Source organism: Tricharina praecox (genome assembly GCF_024521635.1).
Source record: "Tricharina praecox strain CBS 144465 chromosome Unknown BZA05scaffold_8, whole genome shotgun sequence".
Taxonomy (NCBI): domain Eukaryota; kingdom Fungi; phylum Ascomycota; class Pezizomycetes; order Pezizales; family Pyronemataceae; genus Tricharina; species Tricharina praecox.
In genome coordinates this window covers 891474-912155 of record NW_026250410.1, presented here as the reverse complement: position 1 = coordinate 912155, position 20682 = coordinate 891474, and the positions used below count along the sequence as shown (strand labels likewise).

At 54.7% G+C, this 20682-nt stretch overlaps 6 protein-coding genes and 1 non-coding gene across 7 annotated transcripts; 5 read left to right on the top strand and 2 right to left on the bottom strand.

The window, feature by feature from the left end:
• Nucleotides 1–136: 136 nt before the first annotated feature.
• BZA05DRAFT_394018 (cation transport protein-domain-containing protein) lies at nt 137–3729 on the top strand. The gene is made up of 10 exons (XM_051483289.1): nt 137–669; nt 734–854; nt 912–1048; nt 1113–1401; nt 1465–1673; nt 1726–2136; nt 2187–2298; nt 2352–3069; nt 3122–3307; nt 3361–3729. Exons 1-10 carry the CDS (start codon nt 603–605, stop codon nt 3490–3492), a joined length of 2382 nt encoding a protein of 793 aa, XP_051340873.1. The 5' UTR covers nt 137–602; the 3' UTR covers nt 3493–3729.
• A 565-nt stretch (nt 3730–4294) lies between these two features.
• Nucleotides 4295–6483, top strand: BZA05DRAFT_263847 (uncharacterized protein). The gene is made up of 3 exons (XM_051480158.1): nt 4295–4471; nt 4574–5607; nt 5674–6483. The coding sequence occupies exons 1-3, from the start codon at nt 4459–4461 to the stop codon at nt 6136–6138; spliced, it is 1512 nt and encodes a 503-aa protein (XP_051340872.1). The 5' UTR covers nt 4295–4458; the 3' UTR covers nt 6139–6483.
• A 345-nt stretch (nt 6484–6828) lies between these two features.
• Nucleotides 6829–7983, top strand: BZA05DRAFT_417695 (uncharacterized protein; the record flags this gene model as incomplete). The annotated part of the gene is made up of 2 exons (XM_051485471.1): nt 6829–7288; nt 7358–7983. The coding sequence occupies 2 exons, from the start codon at nt 6829–6831 to the stop codon at nt 7981–7983; spliced, it is 1086 nt and encodes a 361-aa protein (XP_051340871.1).
• Nucleotides 7984–9029: 1046 nt separating this feature from the next.
• BZA05DRAFT_472979 (uncharacterized protein) lies at nt 9030–10319 on the top strand (the record flags this gene model as incomplete). The annotated part of the gene is made up of 2 exons (XM_051488036.1): nt 9030–9399; nt 9622–10319. The coding sequence occupies 2 exons, from the start codon at nt 9030–9032 to the stop codon at nt 10317–10319; spliced, it is 1068 nt and encodes a 355-aa protein (XP_051340870.1).
• Nucleotides 10320–11435: 1116 nt separating this feature from the next.
• On the top strand, nt 11436–12391 carry BZA05DRAFT_443866 (uncharacterized protein; the record flags this gene model as incomplete). Its single annotated transcript, XM_051486874.1, has 3 exons — nt 11436–11955; nt 12036–12187; nt 12272–12391. 3 exons carry the CDS (start codon nt 11436–11438, stop codon nt 12389–12391), a joined length of 792 nt encoding a protein of 263 aa, XP_051340869.1.
• Nucleotides 12392–13035: 644 nt separating this feature from the next.
• BZA05DRAFT_t125 lies at nt 13036–13118 on the bottom strand. Its single transcript has one exon. It is a non-coding gene; the product is annotated as a tRNA-His (tRNA).
• A 4315-nt stretch (nt 13119–17433) lies between these two features.
• BZA05DRAFT_443865 (uncharacterized protein) lies at nt 17434–18763 on the bottom strand (the record flags this gene model as incomplete). Its single annotated transcript, XM_051486873.1, has 2 exons — nt 17434–18244; nt 18324–18763. 2 exons carry the CDS (start codon nt 18761–18763, stop codon nt 17434–17436), a joined length of 1251 nt encoding a protein of 416 aa, XP_051340868.1.
• Nucleotides 18764–20682: the final 1919 nt, after the last annotated feature.

Below are 20682 nucleotides of genomic sequence, written 5' to 3'. Positions count from 1 at the left end.
CCCGGCACGAAAAAAAGGAAGAAGGAAAGACACAAGAGAAATCCGTTCTTCTGGTCAGTTCTCACCTCACCTCACCCTGCTTGCTGCTTGCTTGCTTGCGAGCATATCCTCCATCCACCAACTCCTCCAATCCGCGACCTCCACCACCACCTCCACCACCACCACCTCCACCACCTCCACCACCACCACCTCCGCCACCACCACCACCACCAACAGTCCCCAAATATTACTGCCAGCTCAATTGACACAATACACCATGGCTTGTTCCGTCTACACTCTTTGATATAATTACCGTGTCGCCGCCTCGTCACCTTCCAACTGCGACAATCCCGTGGTCCGCCACCGCTCTTATCGTCCCGCGTGAGCTACTTGAACCCATTATTCGAGTCGTGTCAACCCCTAGTCTTGAGGCCTCTCCTCCCTCTCCTCTTCGTCCTCGTCCTCGTCCTCCCTCCTCCTCCGGACACGCTCCTTTGTCGGAACGTAATTGGCCCGCCACCTGCACCAATAAAGACCGTCTCCATCCCCCCACCACGACCAACCACTACCACCGAACCCACCAAAACTAAACTTTGCTGAGGTCAACAACAAATTTCGCGCCCATGGAGCCAACGGAGAAAAGCCGCCGGGAACGGTTCAAGGTCCATTTTAACTTCATCACTCTACACTGTGAGTGCAGGCCGGAAACCGTTACTTTTCTTATCGCTAGAGGAGACGCTGACCCGTACTCTAGATTGTTACCTAATTGGAATGAGCCTTGTTCTGTCCGTCATAATATTCGCCGGCAGCAACATGCCCTATATCGACGCTCTCTTCTTCGCCAGCGGCGCATGTACACAATCGGGATTGAACACGTGAGTTTGACTGCTGTCGCCATCTTCCGTTGGAGCTGGGCTGAGTTTCATGTGCAGTATAGACACGAACTCTATCAAAACGTACCAGCAAAGCTTGATCTATATAGCAACCATGCTTACGACTCCTATTTTTATCAACACTTGCGTCGTGCGAATCCGGCTGCACTGGTTCGAGAAACGGTTCGAGAACATTGGTGAGTTTCGTCATCGGGGACTCGGCAATCGGGTGTCATGGAGTGCTCACGGACTCGTGTACAGTCTCAATGTCTCGCCAGCCATCGAGAGCGCGGACCATCACGCAGGGTAGAAAAGAAGCCACGGCGCTCGAGGATGGAATCCAGGGCCGTGATATCCGTGTATTGCACCAGGATACCATGAACAGTGGAAAATTCGAGGTTGTTGAGGGTCCCGAGGGAATGATCATGCAACGCTCTAGCACCGCAAATACCGCAATTGACCCCAAGGCGCCCATGAGAGAAGAAGAAGACAACTCGAGCCATGGAGGGGCATCCTCGTCGACGATGGCCGAGTTGCCATCGGCTAATGGGTAGGGGATGCATTCGTTCCGAACCGTCCGAACCGGAATGCTGAACGCGGATAAAATCTACAGGAACACAGCCACGGCTAGCCGCAATCCCCCCGGAACTGCTAGTAGCAACATTCAGTTCAGCGATTTGCCTTCCCCCCGCACCCGTGATGGTACGGAGGACTATGGATGGAATGCCGCCAATAACAACCACATCGCTTTCGTCGAGAGCCAAAGGGCTCCCCAGAACGGAAAGGCTCTGCGGATACCCGGCCCACGAGAGTTTGAGAAAGGTACGTTCCCGGAGCACTCCCCGTTGCTGAATACATCTCACACCTGTCGCAGGCGATCGCGCAACGGAAGTGGACGACGATGATACGTACACATTGGCGCCCGCTAGAACCGGAGAAGAGACGCGTGTCGGACACACACCGTCTAGATCTTACAGTTTTTCGGCTGCTGCAACGAATGCTTCGATGCGCTTGCGAAAACTTCCCACGGCGGATAGAATCCTTCCCCACGCAACGGCGGCCATGACGTCGGCATTCTCCATGGGCCCCGCAAAGCGCGTTAGGTCGTTCAGTGTATTTTCAAACACGCCTCGCAAACCCGTACCGGTACCAGATATGCCTTATCTGTCGTACCAGCCCACGCTCGGAAGGAACTCGCAATTTGTGGACTTGACTGACGAGCAGCGCGATGAGCTGGGTGGAATCGAATACCGGAGCTTGAAGTTGCTATTCCGGGTTCTGGTTGGCAAGTAGTACTCTTCCGAGACGTAGTGCTCCAGCTAACAGACCCAATAGCATACTACGTTTGTTTCCATGCTTTCGGAATCATATGTATCCTTCCCTGGATCCATAACGCACCCCAGTACAAAGAGTACATTCAGTCGTTGGGTGTCAGTCCTACGTGGTGGTAAGTCTGAATATCTATGTGAAAGCTTATCTGTGTCTAATTGCCTGAAACAGGGCCATATTCACATCGCAGACGTCTCTCAATGATCTTGGGTTCACTTTGACGCCGGATTCCATGCTGTCTTTCCAGAAGTGCACCTGGATTCTCGTGGTGATGACATTCCTGATCGTCATTGGAAATACCGGATTCCCGTGCCTCTTGAGGTTCCTGATCTGGCTTCTCTTCAAGATAGTACCCGCAGGTTCCTCCATCAAGGAAGCTCTCAACTTTCTTCTTGATCACCCGCGCCGCTGTTTTACTCTGTTGTTCCCCAGCAGAGAAACCTGGGTTCTGTTGTGGGTGCTTCTTGCCCTCAATATTGCGGACGTGATCCTCTTCATCGTATTGGATATCAAAGACCCGGATGTTACGAGCATAGCGGTCGGCCACCGGATCATGGGGGCGATATTCCAGGCGGCTTCTACGAGAACTGCGGGTCTGGCGGTTGTGAATATCTCGGCTTTGCATCCTGCGGTACAGGTTAGCTACATGCTCATGATGTACATCTCGGTCTTCCCCATTGCCATCAGTGTTCGTCGCACCAACGTCTACGAGGAGAAATCCCTTGGTCTTTACGGTGGAGACGATGATATGGAGGCGGGACCATCCGGTGCGTCGTACGTGGGATTCCATCTGAGGAAACAGCTCTCCTTCGATCTGTGGTATATCTTCCTAGGGCTCTTTGTCATCTCGATTGCCGAGGGAAGGCATATCGAGAATATCAACGACTATGTAAGTTCATCCTAGTTTGGGGGTGCTTTATCCGTACTAATCAGTTTTGCAGGCCTTCACGGTTTTTTCGGTACTTTTCGAAGTTGTTTCGGCTTATGGTACTGTTGGACTCAGTCTGGGTTACCCCGGATTCAACCCTTCGTTCTCCGGCAAGTTCAGCGTTGTGAGCAAGTTGGTTATCATTGCCATGCAGCTTCGTGGTCGTCATCGTGGTCTGCCATATGAGCTTGACCGTGCTGTAAGTTCCAGTCCCTTCACGTTTCAATCCATCACAGCTCACAAGTCTGCTAGGTCCTTTTGCCTAAGGAACAGCGCGATGCCGAGTTGTCGTCGATACGCAGGCGCGGCTCGACCATAAGCACCGCCCACCCGTTCCCCAACTCGTTCAGCCGTCCTATACCGTCCCAGGCGGTCGACGACTAAAGACGGGTGTTTTTGCTTATTTTTTTACCGGAGTTTTTTTTTAATTTTTTCCCGTACATGTTGGCAATACTTTGATGATTTAGTTTTCGGATGGTTTGTTTTTGGGGCTTGCACGATACCTTTAGTTTGAAGTTTTCAGGAATGGGTGGCGCTTTGGATGGGTACAATATAAGGAATGTGCCTTTCTTGCTGTAGATTTGTTGAATATAAATGCCGGATACTGATATACATAAAGTGTGAATCATTTTTCGTGAAGTTGCGGATACGACGCCTGAAGATCGTGGCTTGTTCGTGAACTATTTTACGTGGAGCAGGTGCTATGTAAAGTACTCATGTGAGCTGGGGTGCTGCGATATAGCACCCGCCCGCAGGGCCGCAGTCGCATCGCATCAGCGATTTAGCAAGTAGGGTTTCATAGAGAGTGTTTTGCATAGGTAGGCTGGACGTAGCCGATCCATCCCTCCATCGCACACTCCATCGCATTCCCATCCCACATCCGCCCGCCCTGCCCTTTCCCTTTCCCTTCGTTCTAAATCAACTTCGCACGTCACGTCACGGCGGCGAGAGAAAGCGCGCGAGAAGCCAGCCAGCCCTACGGAACGCACTAGAGAGGAACCGGATAGGTCGATCGACGTAGAGGGACTTGACCCCCTAAGTAAGGTCCGGGTTCTTACGCAATCACAACCACAACACCCACCGCCCACCACGCCGGCTACCTTCCCTTCCCGCTCGAGTATTCAACCTTGAACGCTTGACCATCACCTCGCCCCTCCCCCCACCGTCACCCACAAAGCGTAAACCGCGTCGCTGCCGCTGCTCATCTCCGCGAGCATCGAGACCTAACATCTCTTTAAGTTACCATTTCCTTTCGGGCCTTCGGAGAACACTCGAGGACCTTCGAAAATCCTTCGGAATCCTTCGGGGCTATCACGCAACGCAACTCGGGGTAGCTATTAGCGGTGAACTATGGGAATACCATGTGAGTGCATGCGCTCCTCATCTATTCATCTATCTATCCATCTAGCCATGCTTGTCTGTTTATGCCGTGTTGCTGTGTTTCCACGGTGACTGACGCCCGCAGTATGGGAGAGTCCGCCATCGCGGTCAGCCGACAAGTCTTCCGCGTCTGCGCGCTGCAACAGGCTGCCGACCGGAACCTGGTTCGACCCGATCGATCCCGCGGCGGGCGCAGAAACACCGACACCGGCGGCACAGTCCGGAAGGAGGATCGTTATCGACCTCACGGGCGACGAAGAGGCTTCGGGTCCTGCGCCGCCTGCGACGACGGCTAGTGCAAGGAGGAGGGATGGCAGGGATGGCAGGGACGGCAGGGACGGCAGGGACGGCAGGGACGGCGCGGGAAGCATGTTGACCCTCGATGAGTTCCTAAGGGAGACGAGTCAGGCGTCTGCCGCGAGCAACGAGGCGGAACGACATCTGCAGCTGCTGCTGGTGCACCGGCGCAGTGAGCGCGAGCGGGAGCGTGATCGTCGCGGTGATCGCGATAGAGACCGTGATCGTGAGCGGGATCTGGTGCCCATGACGGAGGCGCAGTGGAGGAGGTCGTTGTTTGATCATACGCCGGTGGGGAGGCTGCGGTTCGGCATTGTCCCTGGCTCCGGTGGGGCAGCGGCTGCGACTACGGCTACTACTACGGCGAGCTATACGCCCTTGCCGCCCGCGCCGGGGATGCTGCCACCTGCGGCGACTGCGGGAACCGGAGCGCCGACACCCCGCCCCGCCGCGGGAATTACTACTACTACTTCCTCGACGGCTACTGAACGTACCGCTGCTGCTGCTGCTGCTGGACTCGACTCCTTCGACACGCTGGTCAACCAGATCCGCCGCATCGGCGCGCTGCAGGATGTAATGCTGAACAATGTCGATAATACCACCTCGACGCTGGAAGATGCCGTGTCCGAGGTTGCTCTTCGCGAGGCGATGACGCACGAGCCGGAGCCGGAGCCTTCAACGGGACCGAACCGCCGGGACCGGAATCGCGCCGTCGACAGTCTGCGTATTCGCGAGGCGAGACTCCGCGCCATGCAAACGCGGATCGACCTGCTGGCTAGCGAGTTTGCGCTGCTGAGGAGCACCAGGCGGGAACTGCGCAGGGTGCGTCGCTCCATTCCTACTCGGCGCGTTATGCGTGACTTGCTGATCTGATCAACGACTGACTAGGTCGAACAACAGGCCCTGGAGATTGACGATGCTCGGCGCGAAGTCCGCGGCGCGTTCGGGCTGGCCGAAGACGAGTCCGGACCGCTGGCCAGACTCGGCTCCGTGGGCCCGTCGGAGCGCAGGGTCGTCCGCCGCGCGCTGCTGCAGCAGCAGGCTGAATTCATCCCTGGCAGTGGACCTGGCTCGCTTGCGGCGCTCGCTACGGCCGCGGTCGTTGCGCGCCTGCGGGGCGCTTTCGATATCGATCCTACGACTACGACTGCGACTACTACTGCCGCCAATGCCAATGCGAATGCGCAGGAGCATGGCTCCGGCTCGGAGCAGTCCGATTCTACTACTACCCTCACCCCTCCCATCGAGTCGATCGATAGGAGGAGCCCGCTGATGACGCAGGAACAGAGAGATCTGCTGCTCAGGAATGATGTGATGCAGATGCAGATCGAAAGGCTCCAGAACGGATTGTGAGGACTCGTACTCGTACCTACTGCAGACATCGGGGAGTAGGGCTATTGGGTGTTGGGTTAGAGCAGACATGGCATACCCGAGCGAGCGCAATTACAGTCTTTTGTCTTGTCTTTCGTCCTTTTGTCTTTTGTCTTTTGTCATTCGTCCTTTTTTCTTTCATCTGAAGCCTGGTCTGGTGTCTACTTACTCTACTATTCTCTTGACTTGGGGAATGTATCTACCTACCCGTCGTCGTCGTTTTTTGTTTTTGTTTTGCTTGTGGTCTGTCGGTCTGTCTGTCTGTTTGCGTGTAGGAACTCACTCTGCGGGGGGGACGGCGTTTTTGCGTGTGCGGCATAGCGGAAGGGAAGGAAAGGAAGAGGAGGGGAGGGGAGGGGGAAAGAAAAATCCGTGGGGAACTTGGAACTAGGAGATTCGGTATTGGTTTAGTGGTTTAATAGTCGTCCTGCTGTTCTACCTATTCTAACTAGTCATTTGGTGGTGCGCTTATCTTACGAATGAAATGTCTGGATCTGGAGATGGATCTGCTGGATCTGCTGGTGAGTGTTCAGGGTTGCCCCACCATTGACTAGCTCGCAACGCAACGCGACTCTTTTCCATATACTGCTTCACTCTCGAGTCTCCTCGCCAGGCGCGACTCACCCCACCACCACCTCATCCCCACCATCTCAAACCTCACACATAGCCGCGATGTCGACCCACCCCGCGCCATTGTCCACCGCCCCACCACCGCGCGCATCCGCCACCGCCAACCCCCCACCACCCCACGCTTCCGCCGTTCCCACCCCCGACGATGACTCCGAATACGAAACCGACTCGTCAGCCGACCCAGAGGAGTACTACATAACAATCGACCTCACGATCCCAGCACCAGTCCAAGCCGGTCCCAGCACGAACCCATTCACCAACGCATCCCTCAAAAAGGCCGCCGCGCCGACCGCCACGAGCCACCCGCAAAAGTCGACACACATGCTCGGCGCCTCACGGCTGCAGGCGCCCCGGCAGCTACCGAAGTGGGCGCGCGGCGCTACTGCCCGCCGCGATCGACTGCAGCTCTTGGGGCTCGAGGGGGACGAGGTGCTCGTCGGGTACCAGAATAGGATTTGGGCGGGGCGCTGGGCGGGGACCGTGGGGAGTGAGGTTTATGTTGGTACGCCTGAAGGGGTGGTGGGGGAGGGGGAGGATGGGGAGGATGGGGAGGGGGAGGTGGGGGTGGCAGGTGCGGCCTACAGGGAGCCCCCGCGCATCTCCGGCGGAGGCTATTACTACTCGGAGCGCGACTTTTCGGCGGCGGCGGCGTATGTCGGCGGCAGGCGGAGGAAGCCGGCGGCTGTGCCGAGACCCCCGCTGCTAGAGGAGAATGAACACTGGCGCAAGGCGATGCAGGATCCGGCATGCGGGAAGGTTGTTGCCGTCGGCGTACATAGGGTCCAGTGCTCGCCTGCGGTGGTCAAAGCGAAGGAGTGGCCGTTTGCTGAGCAGTTGGCCGGGAAGAGCGATTTTCTACGCAGGCTGGAAAGGGTGCAGATCGAGAAGGGGCAGATTAGGGAGGGCGAGGCCGAACATCAGGGGGGCCGCAGGAGGAGGAAGGTCATGATGGTGAAGAAGAATAAGGTGCGGGAGGAGGGTGGCGAGGAGCAGGCTGGGGAGCAGGCTGGGGAGCAGGCTGGGGAGCAGGCTGGGGAGCAGGCTGGGGAGGTGGAAGAGGTGGAGGTGGAGGTGGATGAGTGGGTTTGGGAGAGCTTTAGTGAGGGCGAGCAGATGGACGAGCCTGAAGAGGGCGAGGAGGAGGAGGGCCATGGCTATTTCGCAAAGGACCGCGGGAAGGGGGGGAAGACTGCTTAGTAGCGAGTTTTCTTTGTATTGTACATATCAGTACCTAGCACCAGGGCGGACACTCATGAGATATCACTCATGGTATTCTGTCTGGATCATAATAATAGTAGGTACTATACGGTACTGTCGACCGTGTCAACTGGCCTGCCGATGGGGTATCTCATTAGTTGACAGGGGGCAGAGGGGGCGAGTGCGTATCCGTGAGCAGCATTGGGAGAGAATGAGCGAGTGATGTGATGGTGACGGTGATTCGTTCGAGTGTAGTTACCGGTATCTGGGAAAGGCGTGAAAGGCTAAAGCGAAGGAGAGGATGGCTGAATTGCGATAAAGTGAAAGTTATTGGCCCGGTGGGTCCAGTGTGTTTTGTTTCTGTTTAATCATTGCATTCGACCTGACCGCGACCGCCAACGGTCACTCCCACAGAAAAACCCAACTGGGGGAATGAAAGTGTCTTCTTTCTCATTGGTCAAAATCAGCACATTAAAAAGCTACAGAGCTAGCAAGCCACAGCACTTTGATTAACCCGCAGAGGGTCTAGTGCGTGAGGAAAGTTCTAGTTGAGAGGGAGGTGTGGTGAGACTAAACGGCGAGTGATAGAAAATGCTTGGGTTGTTTGGTCGGTGCAGATGGAATGAATCACTGTTCGAAATTCAAATGTTTTGACCGATTGTCATGAGACTTGAATACCGCAAGCTCGGTAGCTTTGACTCCTCTACTTCAACGTTCTTTCCTTCCTTTAGTTCCTTCATCACATCCAGAGACAGCTATGGTTTCACTACTACGGTTACCTATTTTAGACCCAGACAGCTCCTTAGACTCTCCGTCTGCTTCCGGACCAGTGCCCTTTTCCATTCCGGGAAATTTTTGAAAAGATGCTCCCGGGTCTGGCTCTTGTAGCAGCACCACCTTCAGCGGGTGTCTGGCCTTCGTCACATCCAGAGACAGCCTCGATTTCACAACAGTTCTCTCAAAATCCCACAGCTACCACGACCTCGACCCCTCAACCCAAAACCACAAAGCCACAATACCACAAGACCACACAACCACTGTCAGCTATGTCGAGTGACACCATCATGAGCATGGCAACCTCCTCCTATTCCTCCTCCCCCTCCTCCCCCTCCTCCTCCTCCGATATCGAGAACATCATCATCCAATGGACCGCTCTCAAATCTCGCATTAGTCACTACACCACGGCGTACTTCGACGACATCAAGCTCGATCCCGAGAGCCTTCCTCAGCGCCTGCATAATTATGTGGGCTACTACGGCCACATATGGTTGGATCAACAGCAGCCAGCCGCGTGGGTGATCGAAAAGCTCATCTTCACCTGGCTGAACCACCACATCTTTGGCAAGTACTGCTTCGGGCTGGAGGAGGCGGAGGACGAGGAGCTGCAGAAGTGGGAGGTGAAGTTGGCGACGCAGGGTATCTATCCCGCATTCTTTTGCCTCAAATACTTACTGTATAGTGAAGGGGGGAGTAAAAAAATACGCTTTTTTCCGTATCAGTACGGTCAAGTATCGCATTAGTACGGTCAAAATACGTATTTTGACCGTCATGATACGGTAAAAGGCGTATCTTTTTATCCCCCTTCACTATTACAGTACTTCTGTAATGAGAAGTAAGTAAGTGCTAATAACCAGACAGAGTCCGAAGCCTTTGCCAACCTCTGGCGCAAAGACGTTATCTCTCGCCTCGTCAACCACCAAGATCACGTCACCGCTCGCAGCGAGCGGATCCGGTCCCTCGCTGTCGAATTCGAGACCGAGATGCTCCCACACCTCCTCGAGGCACCATCATCCGCCGACCGCGCTGCCGAGCTCCACCAAATCGTGGACATAGCGGTCAAAGTCCATCTCTCGATGCGCGGCGCTCTGTCCCGCTTCGACGTGGTGTTCATGGAGAAGTTCTGGTGCCCGGGGAGTGACCGCTTCCATCTGTGGGCGATGGAGACGCTGGGGACGATGGATATCCTGGACGCGGGGGAGGGTGCATCGGAGGCGATTGAGATGCAGCGCGCTGTTAGAGAGCAGGTGGCCATCCGGGATCGCCGTTCGATGGAGGAGGAGACGAGGAGGAGGAGCGCGGAGAAGGAGGAGGAGACTTTCTGGTGTGCGTTGGGGAGGGAGGCGGAAGGCACGGTAGAGGCGGATGAGGCGGATGAGACCCCCTCGTGGATCCGTGAGATGGATGCAGCGAGGAGAGACCAGTATATGCGCGAGCTCTCGGGGGAGCCGAGGGGTGAGAGAGTGGCGTTGTTTGTGTCGCCAGCCATCGTGGAGCTGAAAGAGGGCGGGAGGGCAGCTTTCCTCGTTAAGGCCAGTGTGTGCACGGCAAATTTCTAGAGGGGGCATAGGGGACTTATTCTTGTACTATTTTGAGATACCGTTGACATTTGGTCTGTATTTTAGCCAGCTTGCTAGAATCCCATGGTATCACTCGTTCTGTGTGGACCTAGGTAACTTAGACATGGCAATTGTTCTACTGCTCCGCTCCTGCGCAGTGCATTCCAGGTACTGTCCGATTTCTATTCTAGTACTGCTCAACCACCCATCCGGCTTTGCCATAGGGCTATCCCGCTGGCCTCGCCGTGGATATAGCGTTCCCCTGCTGCTCCCCACCACACATACAGTCCTTTGTTAGCAGGGGGCCGATACTAGCAGAAGGTCGTTGAAGGGGAAAACGAGAAGCATGTCTATTCTAGAAAGAGGAGCCGTCCGTTTTTTTATTGTTCTAGAGGCTGCTCTTACCATAGGCTACTGTGGTTGTAGGAGCGGTAATGTTCCGTCGAAGTAATGTACACCATACATGGTATGTAAATATTGGGAAGTTGCGGGTATTGAGGCCGAGTTCTTGATCTTGAAAACCGATGTCGACAATCTAAAGTTGATTCCTTTCAGTTCTGCACTCATTTCAACTTGCTCCACAATCTCCGAGCACCTAGCATACGGATTCCTAGATAGATCAAATGCATCAGAGACTGAAAAGAAAGTTCCGGATACAGACAAAGAACGAACTAGGTATCGGCCATTTTGTGCCCTGGAGCTCGAGAAGTAGGAGATTCACGTTCTCCAACACACGATATACTGGTAGCAAACATGCCGTTACAGGCATCCCCGGCGGATGAAAATGGATTGTACGTAAGAACGGTATTCTATGGTCGATACTTCCAGACCATAGACCCTACAGGACCATACGCGGCCGGCCCTTTGTTAACGACTCGTCGCCCTTTGTCCGCAAGCCGGTGTCGCGGAACTGTGGAATGTGCGAGCACAGATGTGGGCCATAGCAGATTCTGCTGAAGCCATTACGATTGTACGGTCCTATCACAGGACCGGCCGGGGAGGGGTGAAGATATAAACCTGGGTCACGTATGCACTCCTTCACAACGCCGGGTTTTCTCTTGCAACTCACAACCACAATCTCTTGTCCCACACCGCACCGCATCAACAATTAAACAAATGCATTTCCCCGTCCGCAACCTCACGGATACGCCCGCCGTGAATACGAACGATCCCGTAGAGAATGCCCCCACCACCACCACAGTCTCTGGTGAGCCCAAAGACCCCGCCCCCGCCGCAGGCTCTGCAAAGTCCACCGCCCCCGGCTCGGCTGCCAGCCGCGGCCAGACGGAGCCTATGGCCCTCACTCCCGCGGCGACTCCCTCACAGGCCATGAACGTCACTCCCGCAGCGGCTCCCTCACAGGCCATGGACGTCACTCCTGCGGTGACTCCCTCACAGGCTATGGACGTCACCCCCGCGGTGGCACCTGGAACGACCCAGTATCTCAGTCCCCCAGTGGCCCCTGAAAGGCCCCAGTACTACGCTCCCCCGGTGGCACCCCCACAGGCCATTACTCGCGTTGGCCAAAAACCCCGGAAGCGCACTACCTCCGTTACCGTCAAACCCGAGCCTAGAATCGAAGAACTGGCCGACGAACGAGTGAATATCGTTATCATTCCCAACGGCAGCCAATGGCGTACGTCCCCCTTCGCACCCGCACCGGCTCTCCATCACTGCACTAACTAACCCGCCCCCCCGCCCCCCCGCCCACCACAGCCGTAACTTTCATGAAGCCGAAGTTGTCAACGCGCGTCTCGAAAGTTCTCATGTCGTACATGGCGCAGAACGCGATCGCGCCCAGCACGATCCGCTTCTACTATGCGAGCTTTGGACAGGTCATGCAGTACGATAGATCTACAGTCGGCGATGTAAGTTCTGAGTCCTGGCGACGGGTGATGGGCAAGGGAAATGGATGCGCTAACGTTGTGGGCGGGGTGTGTGTGCGTGCATAGGTCATCAAGCATTCGGATCCGGAATATATGGATATGGGCGGTAAGCACTACGTGATCGAGGCGTATTATGAACAGGCGGGTGGAAAGCCTAGTGGCAAACAGGAGCTACGGATCACTTAGAAATTTGGCTAGTCAGGCTTGCTAGGGATTTGAGTTTCGTGTGCATGCGTTCTTGGGCTTGAGGCTGGGTCATGGTATGTATCTTTCAGGGTGGCGGTATTCGCGGAATTACTACATAAACTTGGTTAATAGAGTGTCAGAAGCTGCACTGCGAATCGGGGCTTTGCTCGTCGAGACGTGAAGGGCTCGTTGACAACCGGTGGAACTTCAAGCACAAGACCACTTCTCCAGGCCACGGAAATCTCAATAGGACTCTGCTGGCTGGTGTGACGTTTGCTTCCCCTGATTCCTTCCGGACCAACAGTCAGCATACCACAACGGGAGTCAAAGAGCGAGTGATGTACTATTCTTTTGGGACAACTGGGATCGCAACCGACAAGAAACAGTACCCAGCCGCCCATGACTGTGGGTCGCCGTGAGGGCATGTCCCGACTTCGGTTGGTAGTACCGGGCGGCCAGCTGCTTCGGGGATTTCCCGGGAATTGGGTCGACTGTCTTGATCTTCCTCGGTGGTTTGAACCTCCCATGTGTGATGCGCGCTGCTGACCATTCTCTACCTAAATTTTTTCTATTTTTCGTCACTTATCCGTCTCTTGAAGTGTGCGAGTGATGGCAGCAGAAAAAAGGGCAAAAAATTTTCAGATTGTCGGTACCATGAATCGAACATGGGTCTAAGCTGATCTGTTGGAACCACAAAGCTTCGTACTAACCACTATACTATACCGACTTTGGATAAGCACCTGCCTCAATGGCTTCATATAGCCTACTATGAAGTGATATGTGACTAAGTAGTCAACCCCACCATGCCCGTCAACGTTGATTCCCACTACTAAGTAAAATCACATTCGCTTCCTCTCACCGACAGCTCCTTAATCACCTCGCCACCTACATGTCTGGATTTGAGAACCGTCCTAACACAACTCTCATCCAAAAACCACACGACTCTCTAGCAACGAGAGGATGAGCACACTTGGACCGAACCCACCACACCAGTGACCACCGGTGATTTCATGCCTACTTTGTTACTGGCATGTACTCGATAACTAAGGTGGAAGATCGAATGATAAGTTTAGCCTTGGGGAAAGACTACTGGTCCAGTGGCCGCTGAACAGTGCAATCATCAATGATCGCATTACCGTGTGCAACCGTTCGCTCCTCAAGTGTAGCCAGCTACTTGGTGCTCGGCGTTTTGGTGATACCGGTGTACTTGGCACTTGTCGGGATATCATACACTCAAAATCTCGTCTGGACTCTGACAGCTATCCGTATTTATGGATCAACGACTGCGGGGTGTCCTCCGGATTGTGGCTGGTTTATACAGATCAAATTACCATACCGTATATCGATAAAACAACAATCTCAAGGACCGGCCAGCCAGCCAGCCAGCACAAACCCGGTAGTCATGAGTAAGCACTCTATTCTACTCTGCTTGGCGGAATTACCGCATGAATCGAGGAGATCTGTTCGTGTCTAGTGCCTAGTAGTATCGTCGGTCGACTCCGAGCAGAGTGCTCTGGAGTACAGAAAACGAGGCAGCATCAATCGCTTTCATTAACCTAGCACTCTCGTCAGACGCTTCGAGTGTAGCGGCCGTCCCGTCGAGTTGAGCTAGGTATGTGACGCCGGTGAATTATTATTCTCACTCTGACTCTCATTCTCACTCTCATTGCCCACGCCCATTTCCTTTCTCAGTCTCACCTTCCTTTTTATTCCCATTGCCCACGCCCAGTCCCAATCCCATTCTCATTCTCACCCTCTCATTCTCACCCTCTCATTCTCACCCTCTCATTCTCACCCTCTCATTCTCACCCTCTCATTCTCACCCTCTCATTCTCACCCTCTCATTCTCACTCTCGTTCCCACTACACACCGCCGAAACGACGACATCTAATCTCACCCACCGCCCAGCTTTCCTTTTCTTTCCCCCACACCAGCTTGTCGGCCAGGATATGATCGTTGATAAGCTTACTGACCGTTGCGCGCACATCCCTTCGATTAGCCCAGGCCCCAGCCCTACAAACATCACGCTCCTCCACGGCCGACGAACGGCAGCGGAAGGCCGACATCTTCCGGATTCCGGAAGACCATCTTCTGGATGCAATTATTTCTTTTTCGCCAGCAACATCCGGCCTGAGCACTACAAGTAGGTGTCGCCCGCCGGTGATGCTCGCCGAACCCGAATAACAGGCTTGATCCTTCCAGAATGTCGAGGTTTGCGCCCCGTGACCCGTCCGTTCGTACATGGGAACACATGCAACCATCGTACCGTACCGTACATTGTACATTGTACATACATATCAGACCGGATACCGGGCCTGCGTGTGTGCGTATATACATTCCGACTGGCCGGGGGACTTACGATTTCCTGGTCACGGTTGACTATCGTATCGTATGTTCTTGCTGGGTGATGGGTGGGTAATAACTACTCTACTTTTGGTGGACTCTGGAGGAGTGGAAGGTGGAGTGTCCACACCACCACCACATCCATCACTTCCACCACCACCATCCGTGATGTTTCAGCCCTAAACCAGTATCCAGCACCCCCCTCGCAATAATTGGACGGATACTCTGGACAGACAGCCACACAGCCCGACAGACCGACAAGGCACTGTGTTCCGTGTGCTGTGTACTCTATTCTACAACTATCTAGTACTAGTAACTACTGTGTCCTGGCCTTACGACTCACAGGCCTTTCCCGGCCTAGCACGGTTGGTCCCAGGCACGGCGGGATTTCGGAGATATATATCCTGTGCATACCACTAGTTACATCTGGTTACAGTACTCTACTATGCACACCCTACATAGAGTACATAGAATTCCACAGTACGGGTGTGTGGGAACCCTGTTCCATCATCCATGACTGACGAGGCAGGGGTTCATATCCCCCTCCCCCTCTCCCCCACCTCACCACCCCCAACACTCACTCCCCACCACTCCCCACCACCTCCCGACCCGCCGACCCCCAACCTCCGGCCACGGGACCACGGGTACGATGTTTAACCCTTCGGTAAGCCCGACGCACGGAGGACTCGGGGAGGAATGGGTAGTATCAACTCAGGGCAGCGGGGAGTGTGTACCTACCTCCTACCTACCTCTTACTTGCCTCCTACTGACCTACCAGTACCCAAATCACCGAAACCACCGTAGTACCCGGGGGCCGGGATCTCTCGAGTCTCGCATGCACGACATCTGGCTAAACAACCAAACATCCTGGGGGCCGTTTAGCAACTCGCAGCAATTCGCAGCAACCTGCAGCAAGGCAAGAAATCATATGCAAGAAATTCCATCAAGAAATTCTGTGTCGAACAGAAAACAAAAAAAAGAACAAGAAAAAAGAAGAAGAAAGGACGGCACAGTACGGTATTCGATGGTCAGTGGTCAGTGGTAAGCCAGCACCACCACCACCACCAATCCACCAATTATCAACCACAAAGCGGTGCTCAGTGCTGTACTCTGCCGTCCGTGTCCCCTCCCTCAGAGAATAGAGTAAGGTGGATAGAGTGGGATCAGAACTAAATCCCCCCCGTGCCCGTGCCATTGACTTGCCGCACCGTGCACCTGCCGTGGCCCCGACCTGGGGATTAGCCGAGTCCGCCCATGCCTACCCCGGCCGGCTCCTGCTAGATCACGTGACTACCCCGTGATTATCCCGTGACTATCCAGTGACCGTCCAGTGACCGACCATCTGGTCGGATTGGAGTACATACTACCTACATCTATCTATTCATCCATACGTATGGTATGGTGGGTATGGTATGGTGGGTATGGTATGGTGGGTATGGTATGGTGGATATGGTATGGTGGATATGGTAGGGTGATCGTCTGCGACTCTGGTCCTCCGGCCCTCTGTGAAGGAAATTCGAATGGATATTTCGATCCGGTGAGGTCGACAGATCCTTCCCCCTTCTCTTCCATATCCCCTGTACCCCTCCACGTCTAGAGTAGGTGTTGTGTTTGTGCTGTGCTGTTGGCCATTTCATCCCCTCCCCCTTGCGGCGGCTAACTATCGAGACTGACTGGCTGGTCACTGACTGGCCGACTGACTGGAAACAGCAGCTGCATGACTAAGTAGGTGGGTATGCGTAGGGGATGTTTGTCTGCGAGGTGTGTTTTGAGCCCATGCAGAAAACCCTAGAAAAAGGCATGCTGACTGACTGGACTGACTGACTGCCTGCCAGGGAAGGGATTTCCTTTCCGTATATCGCAAGAATCATCTACGGCACCTAGGTACATATCATATATGCACACCCAAAACCGGAGGGGCCAAATTTCTACAATCCGTACCGGTAACCGTACATACTTCAAAGTTCAGAGTGATACCCATAATTCTATCCGTAGTACCTGTATAAAACCCAGAGTGATACCCATAATTCCCATCCGCATATCATATCCAACTTCCATCCATCCCTATATCAAACCACCATACAGGAGTTCCTCCATCCATCCATCCATCCATCCATCCATCCATCCACCCGATATCCAATATCCAACTCCACCATTCCATTCCCCTATTCCCCTATTCCACCATTCCACCATCCCCTTATTCCCCCACTCCCCGCTGCCCCCATTTCCCCTGCATCGTAACAAACAACCGCACAGTCTAACAGGTACCGTTTCCATCCCTGCCTTCCCCCCCTACATACTCACCCATAGCCAAATAAGCCAAACAGCCAGCCAGACCACAAAGGAAAATCCCCAACCCCAATCCCCGCACCAAAGAAAAACAGAAAATAGAAAACAGAAAACAGAATAGTAAGGTAAAAATAAACACAGAAACAGAAAACAGAAAACAAAGATTCGCCGGTTAACTATGCTGTGGACAAAAGAAATGTGGTGGACAAAAGAAACGTGGTGGACGGATGGAAAGGTGTGGAGGAGGGAGGAGGGATCGGAAAGGGAGGGAGGGAGGGAAGTGGGGAGGACGGTCCCCGGTCATCTCCGTTGTTCAGCAGACTCCTGTCCTGCCCATCAACTGTCGTAGACCAGTGCCTTCGCTTGCTTCTCTAGATAGACTATTCCCACAAGACAAGACGGCCACCGAATTAGTGATTTGGCCACGAGGGAGGACCCGGAGAATAGAAGGCTATGGACTCTGCTGGGGGAGTGGGCGGAGAAAGGGACGCTGGGTAGAAGAGCGGCGAGGCGGTAACAGCCGCAGTGCCGTAGTAGCTCGCCACCGACGGCGTAGGAGACGACTGAAAGTATCCACCACTACCACCACCACCACCACCACCACCACCACCACCACCACCACCACCACCACCACTGAAACACCCGCCACCACCTCCGCCACCACCGTAGTACGCCGAAGAATAAGGAAATGAATCAGAAACAGAAGCGGAAGAGTTAGACCGACCATCCTCGAGCTCGGCCCTGAGCGTCTCCAGATGCACCATACAATCCAGTTGCGTCTGTCTCGCGGTCCTCATGCCGTCGTTGGCCCTATTGACTGCCATCTCAGCCTCGCCAATCGCCCTGACGAGCTCGTCCTCTGTCCGATCCGAGCGGCGAAGCCGCTTCGCCTCCCTGTGAGGAGGAGGAGGAGGAGGCGAGTCGATCTCGCCGCAGCTGTTGTCGGCCAATTCCGAGGGAGCGGCGGATCCCCCGCCGCCGCCGCCGCAGCTCTCGCTGCCAACATTGTGCACTTTCCGCATGTGGTTCTTGAGGTTTGCTGAGCGCGAGAAGCCATTGACATGGCGCTTGCACTCGGTGTACGGGCACTTGTGCTGGGCTTTGCTGTTGTGGAGCTCCTCGAGATGACGGTTCAGGCCGCCTACCCAGCCGAAGCCGGCTAGGTCCTTGCACGTGGAGTACGTGCACCTATACGGCCGAGTGTGCTTATCGGAATGCCGGCTAGGTAGCCAATACGACATCAGCACTGGGAACGGAAGATCTCATGTCATCTATGACACGGGGGTGGGGGGAAACATACCGCCAATCGCTCTTGCGGGTGAAGATGCGGTCCTGGGGCTTTGCGTCGCACTCGGCGTATTTGCAGACGAACCGGCCGTACTCGTCCTGTTCCGAAGCGATGAGGCTGGGACTACCAATGGGGCTTGGAACGCGGCGGCGGGACGAGCTCGAGCGGCTGCTGCCGCTGCCGTTGCCGCCGCCACAGATTACTGGTGGCTGCGGCGCCATCGGGTACAGTGTGTCGGATGGCTCCGGCATCCACTGGGATACTCCCGATGGCGGGAACCACGGCGGGTACCGTTGCTGCTGGCTGTGGTGGTGCCCGCCATGCTGCTGCTGGGACGACGATGATGTGTATGAGTCGTCTTGGAATTTTTCGCTGGGCGGTTGAGGAGTGCCGAAAAGCGGTGTTCCGGGCCAGTAGCCTTCTGAGGGCTGCTCTGTAGGCTCTCGGTCCATTGTCTGATATTTACAGACTGTGAATCCTGTTGTTTGAAGTTGTTTGAAGCTGCCGGACTAGGGATTTGGAGGTAGTAGGTAAAGTGGTGTAGGGAGCAGGTGAAGTGGTGTTGGTAGCAGATCAAGTGTTGTGGGGAATTATCCGAGAGACAGGGAGATATATAGAGAGATAGTTAGAGAGAGAAGTCCGAAGCTGAAGTCTGTATGTAGAATCTGCAAAAGTGAAGGATCAAGCTCACGGCAACAGCAGGTGAGCCATACGTTATATGTAGGTAGGCGGACCAACTGGTTGGTAGGGTGATACAAGCTCGATGTATCTAGTGACCCGGCCCCTCTCCTCTCACTGTTCTGACGAGCTCCCAACGTATGCAAGGCAAGCGCGTGCAGGTCTTCGCGAATTAACCAGGTACGTACGGTACTGCTTACTTAGCCCAACAGAGAAGCGTGAGTTGCGGAAAAAAAGAAAAAAGAAAGCAAAACCCGAATTACCGCCCTGGTTGGGTCGTCATCATCTTGAGGGGTGGGTGCAGCCAACGCCGCCCAGCGTATGTGGTTTGTATGTATTGTACATCTGATATGTACAGATGCACACATCATTGAAGGTTCTTCGAGTTGCAGACCCGGACTCGACGCTGAATGGGATTCCAGCTGTTTGGTAATTGTGTTCTCGGGCATGCAGACCACATCAAGTTCGCTTTTTCGGGGCAGGGTGGGGCGGGGGATCGATTAATCCCCTCCCCTCCCCCGCGAAAGCAATGGTGGAACAAGCAACGGGTTTGTGGGGGAAGGCAGGATGAAGCCGAACTTGGGGAGCTCTGACCATCACCGAAGCCATCATTCGGCCGTCCGCAGATGGCTGGAGCGGAAAGCAGACTGCAAAAAGCAGAAAGCATTTCCCAGGGCCACCCGTTCGGTGTCTTGCCCGATTGCAAAAATGGAAAGTATGTATTCTTGTTTGCATGCCGATTGGGGCTCAGTCCCCAGTAGCTAGCGTTTGAAGGGGGGAGGGAAGGGGCTCAGTAACATCTAGGGCTGGTAGCGGATCTCCGGGCTGCCTGTACATTTCCTTTCCCACACAGTGGTTACTATAGCCAGGGTCTCTCTCTGGGCCATGGTACGCCGCGCACAGGGAGATGGGCTCGAGCAGCCATGGGCCCATCTTGGTGATGGATGGTGGTGGTGGTGGTGGTGGTGGTGGTAGCGGCGGTGGTGGTGGTGGTGGTGGTAGCGGCGGTGGTGGTGGTCATCTTCATTCTCTTCCAAGTAATAATACTAAGCCTTGCGGCCCAGTCTACTCTCAAAGCAGGAGGTGCCTCTGCTTCCTTCGCCAACGTTTTTTGGTCGACAGACACGGTTGTCGGGGCGGTCCCTCCATCGATCCACGTAGGATACCTACTTCAGACGAGGCGTTCTGAAGGGTGAGGCAGCTGGCACTCGATTCGACTCGCCAATGCGAAGTGTGGCGGTGGACAGGACAGGACAAGGACAGGACAGGACAAGGACAGCACAGTACAGTACATGACAGTACCGACTAAAATCGTCGCAATTGGCTGACGGCCCGATGCAGCCACATGCGCAGGCCAATCGCGGGGGAGGCTCTTTCGGTGCCATCCACAGTCAGCACAGCAGCGGCCGCCACTGTAACCTACTCCAGATGGTGTCTGGGGGATCCAGCGAACATCAACCGCCGAGCATCGGAGAAGCCTGCGACGTGTGAGCGGGTGTGCGGGCGGGAGCGGGCCACTGGTCGCGATTCCGGTTTGCTCACGCACACACTCACGCAAGTACCGAAATAACTAAACGGTAGTCAGTCAACCACCCAGTTCTCTAGCTTTTCCTCGCACGTTGGACGATTCTCACAGCGAATCACGCTAGCGGCTCAGGATCTGATCTGATCTGGAGTCTGCACAGTTGGACGC